Source organism: Ciona robusta, chromosome 5 (assembly GCF_009617815.1).
Source record: "Ciona robusta chromosome 5, ASM961781v2".
NCBI lineage: Eukaryota > Metazoa > Chordata > Ascidiacea > Phlebobranchia > Cionidae > Ciona > Ciona robusta.
Window position 1 is genome coordinate 1,118,058 of NC_143239.1, and position 9,189 is coordinate 1,127,246.

The window sequence follows — 9,189 nt, forward strand, 5'->3', positions numbered from 1 at the left end:
GTACATGCGGTACAAGCGGTACATGCTGTACAAGCGGGTACATGCGGTACATGCTGTACAAGCGGGTACATGCGGTACAAGCGGGTACATGCGGTACAAGCGGGTACATGCGGTACATGCTGTACAAGCGGTACATGCGGTACAAGCGGGTACATGCGGTACAAGCGGGTACATGCGGTACAAGCGGTACATGCTGTACATGCGGGTACATGCGGTACAAGCGGTACATGCGGTACAAGCGGGTACATGCGGTACAAGCGGGTACATGCGGTACAAGCGGTACATGCTGTACATGCGGTACATGCGGTACAAGCTGTACAAGCGGATACATGCGGTACAAGCGGGTACATGCGGTACATGCTGTACAAGCGGGTACATGCGGTACATGCGGTACAAGCGGTACATGCTGTACAAGCGGGTACATGCGGTCCATGCTGTACAAGCGGGTACAAGCGGGTACATGCTGTTTACAAGCGGGTACATGCGGTACATGCTGTACAAGCGGGTACATGCGGTACATGCGGTACAAGCGGTACATGCTGTACATGCTGTACAAGCGGTACAAGCGGTACACGTTGTACAAGCGGTACATGCGGTACTTTATGTTTTAAAGGGGTCCCTTTTCCCTGCACTGAGTGCACTCCTTCTTCTTGCCTTAATTGCCTTTTTCTTACCGATATGCTTCGCTGCATATCAACAACGTTGTCCAACGGGTTATCGCCTGGACAGCTACACTTCATAACACAGCTGTTACGTACGTACCATAGTGATTTGTTAGTATGATATCACCATTCACCACATACTGGTAGTTGCTTGCTATGACTATATAGTTTAAATCTGTATATGCAACCGTTTATTGCAGATAGAAGTCGAGTACAATCTTAATGTCTTAGTTGAATATTTATGTCACAGTATTGAGTTAACAGTTGATATTGGTTTGTATGACAATGAGCACCAGTTCGTCTAACCTTCTTGAACTTATGCCAAGAAAACGCCAACGATCCACTGACAATTGGGCCACAAGCGTGAGTATTCGCAACTTAAAAACATATCAGATAAAAGCAAAGTAACTTAACCACTTGTTTTGCAGGTGTTAGAATGTGGTGTTTGTGGAGAACAGTTTTCCTTGTCTGGGGAGAAAGTTCCAAGATTATTGCTGTGTGGTCATTCATTCTGTCATGATTGCCTTACAAGGTTACCTGTACAGGTATGTGAAGGAAGATTAACCAGTATAGTCAGCTGCAATTAACACCGCAAACAAACAGTATTTTCTTCTTGTCATGGCAGTAGATGAAATGGCAACAATAGACCAAATATGTATTGTGCTACAGTGACATGCATGAGAGAAGCATAACTTAGTCTTTGCTTCCAAAGAATAAATTTCCTGCTTTGGTCACTGCTTTATAGTGTTCACTGTTCACATTGCCAAACAAACAGTATTGCCTTAATTAATCTAAAAACCATTATTATTCATTATTTTAAGTATGTATTTGTTACATACCTTTTACTACTGAGCAATAATACGTAGGTCGTAGACAGTGTACAGGAGGGTAAACATCAATATTAAAAAGCAGTTCAATTATAAAATGTCACACAGTTGAGGTGCTGATTAATTAGTAATTTATATTCATATGTAGGTTGAGTGACAGTGTGATGAAAGGTTCATTCCTTTGTAATTGTTGGAATCTAACCAACACATCTGTATAGCGCAAACAATATTGTCTTGAGTCCATCACTTTTATCTTCACTGTTAACTGTTCAATCATAACCAGCAGAATGTGTTTATGCATTACTTAACCACTGCCACAATCATTATTTGGAAATAGCTAACAGGGTAGGTGGTAAGAAGTGGTTGTTCTCCTCTATGGAAAACGTTTTTTTCAATAAGGCATTTAAGAATACATGAATTATTAAAACCCAAAGTAGTGAAAATATTTGTTTTCATTCCTACACCTTGATATTTAGAAGTTTTCTCCTGCTGTTTTTGTTGAAATATCTAACAGTGTCCGCACATTTACATAGGCTCACACACTGGTGTGTCCAATGGATAGACAAATCACTGATGTTGGAAGTGGTGGAGTTTGGGGACTTAAGAAAAACTTTGCACTCATTGAGTTAATGGAAAAACTTCAACTTGGTGGGACCAGAATCAATTTATCAAAAAGCGATACTCCTTCTAATAGCAAGGTTGAATCAAGAGATAATGAAGATAAAAAAGTGAGTTATAACTTATAATCACATATCAAAATTCACTTATATTTTAACTAATACAGAGAATTTGTCACATTTCAAAATCTTTTAGATTCCTGTTTCACATCAAAGTACCTTGCTACTGTGTATTTTCTGTTAGCTTTTTTTTTATTAAGTAAGAATTTTTTGAATAAAACTTTAAAAACCTTAGTACGCCAGTATTGTAAACAAATTAGCACAATGCTCTGTATATATGCACCTAATGAGTTTAGGATTGTTTGGCACAAATGCAGCTATAGGCGTAAATTAGGGTTGGGACTTATAGGCTATCCTTTTTGTTTTAATGTACTTGCCTGTGTGCTATTACAAACACTATGCTGATATGTTAGTGTTGGATAAGCTATAATAAGTGCACACCCTAATTTTGCTTAAACATTTACCATCTAACAGCTTTTAAAACTAAATTTATCATCCAATGTAAAGTGTAACAAATTTGACTATAATTGTCTAAAATCCAGTGAAGAAAAGCTTAAATATATAGTAGGGTGGGAGAAGATGGTACAACTTTAGCGCATAATGTGATAAAGTTTTATAGTGCTTTTAGTGTTCTTTGTTTACTATCAATAAGGACGAACAATACAATGAAATGGTGTCCCATCTTCCCCTACCCTACTATATATATCCATATGGTTTTTCAAACGCAAAGTTAAGCTGTCAATGGAGTCAATAGTAATTTTTAAGCTTACTAATACTAAAATATTCCTGTTTGTAAGTAAATTTAGACCCAATTGAGAATCCCTCCGGGCTAGAATCCTAATAACTTTACTAATCAATTAAACATGAACACACAGATTGTGTGCTGTGATGAAGATGAGAAACATGCAGCCACCTTGTATTGTTTAGTCTGCTGCACAAACCTGTGTAATGCATGTTCTACTTCAACACATTCTACCAAAACACTTTCAAAGCACAGGTGTGTGTGGCGAGCTGCGACTATTTAATCAATATGTTTGTAGAATTATCAATTAAATGTTATTTTCCTTGCGTGGTGGGAAATCGTTGTTATAACACAGTTGATCTATTTCACACACATGTAACTTGTTTTGTTTTTTCTGCGCCTGATAAGTGTCTTGCCCAATGACACATAGGTCAAAACTGGTTGCAGCAACGCAGCAACAAGCCTTAAACACGTAAATCCCGTGCTAGAGGTTATAACCACTTTGCCTCAATACCAGACTGGATGTTACATAAACTGTTTAATCATGTGAAGTGTTTAAAACCTTTACACTATTTAAGAAACCTTGTATGTTTAATAAATAGAAGTATGTCTGTGGTCAAATTCAGGGAATTGTATTTTAGAATAAACCATGCAGATTCCTAGAAGGGCACTTTGCTTGGTTTCCTGCAGCCAAAGTCACGGTTAAACCATAAATCTCACATAATCCATAGGAAGTGGGGACATAGGGTCACATTGCTTGTGCAATGTTCTTGATCTTCATTTTAATAATTCATGTTATGTCAACTAAAGACGTTTGTTTGTGCTGTCTACCAGACGCGAGCCACGCCAATGTAAAATTAATAGTATGTTGTATGTTTAATTAAATACGAACGCAGAGATTTATGTAAAGCTTAGCAAATGATTGCAGCTGCAAATGGTAAATACGTAAACAGTTCCGGTAACTTTACTAGTAACAGAGGCCACAAGGAAACGTCAGCTGTTGCTGGACGTTTAACAATATATATTTATTGAACGTAGAACTGCATTACCTGCGACACGTTTTACATAATCGATCATTTGTTCAAGGCGGATTAGTCTTGAAGATAAACCCCAGCAACCTGCCATGTGTCCACTGCACCAGACACATGCGTTGGAATTCGCTTGCTTGGAAGAAGGCTGCCAATATAGTCCCGCGATGTGTTATCTTTGCAAAGAACACGGGAAACATAAAGGCCACCAGGTAAGCTGAACTCGTACAAAACTTCCACAATATTATAGATTAGATAGTATATGGTATTGTTGGTATAACTATACTACACACCCTAATCCAAACACCTACAACTGATGTCGTTTATTTTTAGCATAATCTTATCGAAGTTGTTGCACGATCTGCGAGGTCAACGGCAGCCGAAGCATCTGAGCGAGCAAGCGCTTTTCTGGCACAGGTTGTGGAGCATATTATGCGAAGCCAGGCTGCCTTGGATCGAATTGAGGGAGGAACAAGGCTTTCTACAAGCCAGAGTGGTGTGGTGGAAAGACAACAGGTAACGTTTTTTTTATTACTTTTGGTTGTGCCGCACATTCTTGTTGAAGTAGCTTTGGATAACAAAGCAGAACCGCGCACATGTGCCTTAAAACCGGTGAAGTATTGGAATTTAATCTTATGCCAAATTTGTAATGGGTTTGATTGAGATCTAAAGTGCCTACTGAATTGCGTTTCTAGAATGCGTAACAACGCCGGCAAAGTATAGATGATATTTTGTAGTTATTGTTAACTCAAATTGCTTCAAATGTCTGTATAATTTGTTTATTTGATGAACCGTATGCAGCTACTTTACAATGTCTTAAATCTTATAAGATATGGACAACGATTCACGAAATAACAAAGTTTAGTCTCCCAAGTCGGGGCCTAAAAATATTGTATCTCAGTATTCTGGAAGTGCTGAGAGCGCACGAACCTGTGTTCGAGATTATTTCTGTCGTCTCCGGGAGTCTCTTGCCTCTCAGGAAGAAGTCGCCATCTCAACATTGGACACACACGTCCGCAACCGCATCACGGCACTTCGACGCCTCCACGACGATGCAACAGCTCTGCGCTCACAAATTTCTACAGCGCTTTCCCATTGCAACAATGTGTCGCACCAGGTTGGTACTCTGTGGGGAAAAGTCACTGTAATGTTAGTTCCACGGCCACGGGTGTACTATAAGTAGAAAACACACCTTGGGAGGTCTGATCGCCAGATTAATTAAGAAGGAATTTTCAAGAACCAATGGAAATGTAGACCATTTACCATCAAAATAAGCTAAATGGTTTGGCTTTTGCACTTCATTGTTGTTTATATACAATGGGTGTAAGTAATGGGCGTTTTTTTATACTTTTGACTGCGCAGTATGCAAGATCATTAGGGCTGTGAATTTTCCCATTTTTTGTTTAACCGGTCGTAATCAATTGCCAGGTCAAACAATCGCTATTATGTTGCAATGAATCCATGTGTGAATGCCTGCTTTTAACAGGCTGCTTGGCTGAGGGAAACATTTCAGTTGTGTATTATGCCAATATAATGTTGCAAAACTAGTTACCCTGCGGTATTAACAATCAAGATTGACGACGTAATCGCCGTTGTAGGTCGCGATCAAAGCAACAGCGTCCCTGCGCACTCTGTTTTATCGCGAAGAACCAATCAACGAATGCGAACACGCGCCTTTTGTGTAAATAAGACCGATGTTAAAATACTAAATGCCCTATGACGTCATAGTTCGGTTAACGACTTGAACTTTCCGTTAGCGGTTAACCGAATAGGTTCGGTTAACCGTTAACTAACTTTTCCACAGCCCTAATGATGATATAAAATATCACTCGTACTTGTAGGACGATTGCAGCATACTCGCCTCCCGTTCCGAGGTTGATGCGCTGGATCACATGCTGGACCAACAACAACGACAATTCACTGAACAAACTGTCGCAGCTTCAGAGACACTAGATCCTTCTATACCTGTAACGTTTACGAAGGTGTGTGTGTGGGGGGGGGGGGGGTAGTTCAACCTAAATAATTGATGCGCCTACATTTATTTTCGCGCTGTTCCCCATCTGCCTAATCTACACAATACTTCAAGCAGTTTAAAATTGTTGACGTTTTCGTCTGTGTATCATCAGAAGTGGCAAAACTATATGAATGATATAGTGGTGTGGGGAAAGATGGGACACCTTTAGCACATAATATCCAAACATCCTGACCATGTTTTAATCAAATAGTAACGGTCTTTTAGAGTCGTGAGGATATACGGTTTTATATTTCTTTGAATGTTTTTTATTTACTATCATGCGGGACGAGAAAATAGTATGAAAAGGTGTCCCATCTTCCCCCATCCTACTATCATATTGATAATACACAATGTATGTTTAAAAGTAAATACTGTACAACCAAAAAGACTAAAATATCACAATCAGTTTATCCGCCAAACAATTCAATAAAATCCACCACCGTTTCTTATATCTTTTATATCGACAGGATAATCGAATTCACATCGGTCGTAAACTGGAGATTAGAATAGTGACTTTGGGACTTGATGGTGCCGGGAAAACCACGCTGCTGTTTAAACTTAAACAAGACGAATTTATGCAGCCAATCCCCACTATAGGTAAGCTCTCATTATTTTATCGTTTCGTCTTTTGTGGTTTGTGCTAGATTAGGCGACTGGACCTCTTGGTTAAATACAGTTTTGTTATTTTTAACGCGTTGGTCTTATGCCCTTATCGACAATTTTTGCAGCAAATTTTGTCCATGCTGTGACGTTATTTCCGCTGTGTGTGACGTAATAAAACTTCTTGTGATTCAAAATAGGGTTTAACGTGGAGACGGTCGACTACAGGAATCTACGTTTTACTGTGTGGGACGTAGGCGGTAAGCATAAACTAAGACCACTGTGGAAGCATTACTATCTCAACACACAAGGTAAGATATTTGTCACATCAGATATTTATATTTTTAGGTAACTCATTTAATATATATATAACCAAGCATGTTTTATGGCACTCAAACTCACTTTAAATTGGTAAATCTTTCGGCTATTTACTTCGTTGTCTGCAATTTTCGATATATTTACCATTTTTGTTCGCCTGCAGCCGTGCTTTTCGTGGTTGACTCATGCGACACCCAGCGGTTTGAGGAAGCCCACACTGAGCTAGCGAAGCTGATGAGTGAGAAAGACTTACGTGAAGCGGCACTGCTGGTGTTGGCAAACAAACAAGTTAGTATTCAATTTATTTATGACAAAGTTATGGTTGTACCAAACTTTAAATGTGCAGAAATTAACGGTCTTTATTTACCCTTACACGGTATAACGTTTCGTGTCAAAACTTATAGTAGGGTGGGGGAAGATGGGACAACTTTTCATTCTGTTTTCTCGTCCCGTTTGATAGTAAACAAAGACGATTCTAAGAAATATAAAACTGCATTCTGTCGACTTCCATTGATCGCTGTTAATTGTTTAATACATGATCAGGATATTTACATATTATGTACTGAACGCGTCCCATCTTCTCCCACCCAACTATATATCATGTGATCTTTATAGCCAATGAGCTTACTTCAAGTTAAGCATTAACCAATGAGGCGTTTGCCCGTTAGTGTGTCGTCTGTATACTTAACTTCATAGGTCTTGCATTGTTTTTTAAACTACGACTCATGCAATTCAAGGTAATAGATTATAACATTGGTAACTTCGTACAGGACCTTCCAGGAGCTGCAAGCTGTGATGAGGTTGCTGCTAGGTTAAATTTACACAAGTTGTGCTGCGGTAGATCATGGCGTGCCATACCTTGCGATGCGTCCTCGGGTGCTGGGCTCGAGGAAGGTTTGCTCTGGCTTTCACGACAGCTAGTAGCAGCAGGCGTATTAGAAGTCGCATGAGGCACTTACTGTTATTTAAAACCAACTTGTTTCTACTTTCCGCTGTAATTCGATTTTACACTGAAAGTGTTATTTTTTTCGTTTTCCTTTTTTGTTAAGTTTTTACTTCAGCTTAGGTCGTAAAACCAACTGTGTACTGTAAGGTTTGCGTACATCGTTACCCACCCTTTCGGTCTCCAGTATTTTAGTATTTTAGCGCTGCTTGCAGTGTTACCGCAGTTCCAGACCGCTGGTGAAACGATTTTGAACAATCTTGGAAAGTTCCATTAGGCTATTTGTCATTTTGCATTTTTTCTTATAAAAAGTTTTGAAACATTCAGTATGACTAATTTGTGTCTCACTTCAACGCTTTTGTAATCTAAATTTTAAAACCTACCAAACTTCTGACACATTATATTATGGCCACATTATAACATGCATCATTCGCTTGTTTGTAGAAGACACCTTACGAAACTCCGCTCTGTCGATACCGTTTTGCAGTTCTGATTTGCTCGCTAAGACACCACATTATTATTGTTTGCGGTAGAACGAAGATAATAATGCATCACCGAACTTGTTTAGTATTGTTAATGTATTCGATTGCCTTTAAACCAGAAGTTAGTATGCTTTATTTGACACAGTTTGCAGTAACCGTAGTAAAGTTGCATAAATCAAGCCCTAACAGAACGTCGTAATCTCTCGATCATGTCTGAAACATGTTGCAGCTGTGAAAAAAAAATATACGAAAGTGCGGCTTGCAAGTTTGAGGTCCTAAGACTTAGCAAAAACGGGAAAATACAGTTAATAGAGCGGTATAGTATTGTTGTACCATAGTATACTGAAGTGATGGTACTGTAGTTCTTTGTATCCCAAGTAAATCACAATTTAACCTCCGGCGCCGTGGCACAGTTGCTTAGCGCGCATGCGAATAACCCAGAACCAGGGGTAATGGATTCAAGGCTCGTCGAAGTCGAGTAAATTATCAGACATGTTGTAAAATCTATCGTTTTATAAGCAAGTTGCGTTGCATTCAACCTTGCCTGGTGAAGCATCCACTGTCGTTATAACAAAACCGATTTTAAACAACACGGGTACGCTCGCGAGGTATAACGTATGTAAAGTTGTAGATGATATTTTTTTGTCTTTTTAATCTGCATGTCTTTAAATTTCACAACTCATTGTTTGCGAATTGACCATTACGTCACTGCCCAAGTTACTCTGTCACACGCCTACGATGGAAAAGCAGCATCGAATCTAGTATGATTTTTAAAACATTGCAAGCACCCTAACCTATCAGCCATGGCGCTGCAGGATTACCATGCTAGGAAAATTACAATCTAATCTTGTTTGTGTATAATATAACCGACAGTATACAATATACACCCCTAAGTT

General features: G+C 39.2%; 1 protein-coding gene across 1 annotated transcript; it reads left to right on the top strand.

The window, feature by feature from the left end:
* Nucleotides 1-749: 749 nt before the first annotated feature.
* Nucleotides 750-8,370, top strand: LOC149735350 (E3 ubiquitin-protein ligase TRIM23-like). Its single transcript, XM_089878927.1, has 12 exons — nucleotides 750-1,025; nucleotides 1,091-1,207; nucleotides 2,023-2,217; nucleotides 3,042-3,163; nucleotides 3,995-4,148; nucleotides 4,270-4,452; nucleotides 4,838-5,053; nucleotides 5,778-5,918; nucleotides 6,418-6,547; nucleotides 6,751-6,861; nucleotides 7,032-7,156; nucleotides 7,639-8,370. The coding sequence occupies exons 1-12, from the start codon at nucleotides 942-944 to the stop codon at nucleotides 7,816-7,818; spliced, it is 1,758 nt and encodes a 585-aa protein (XP_089735053.1). The 5' UTR covers nucleotides 750-941; the 3' UTR covers nucleotides 7,819-8,370.
* Nucleotides 8,371-9,189: the final 819 nt, after the last annotated feature.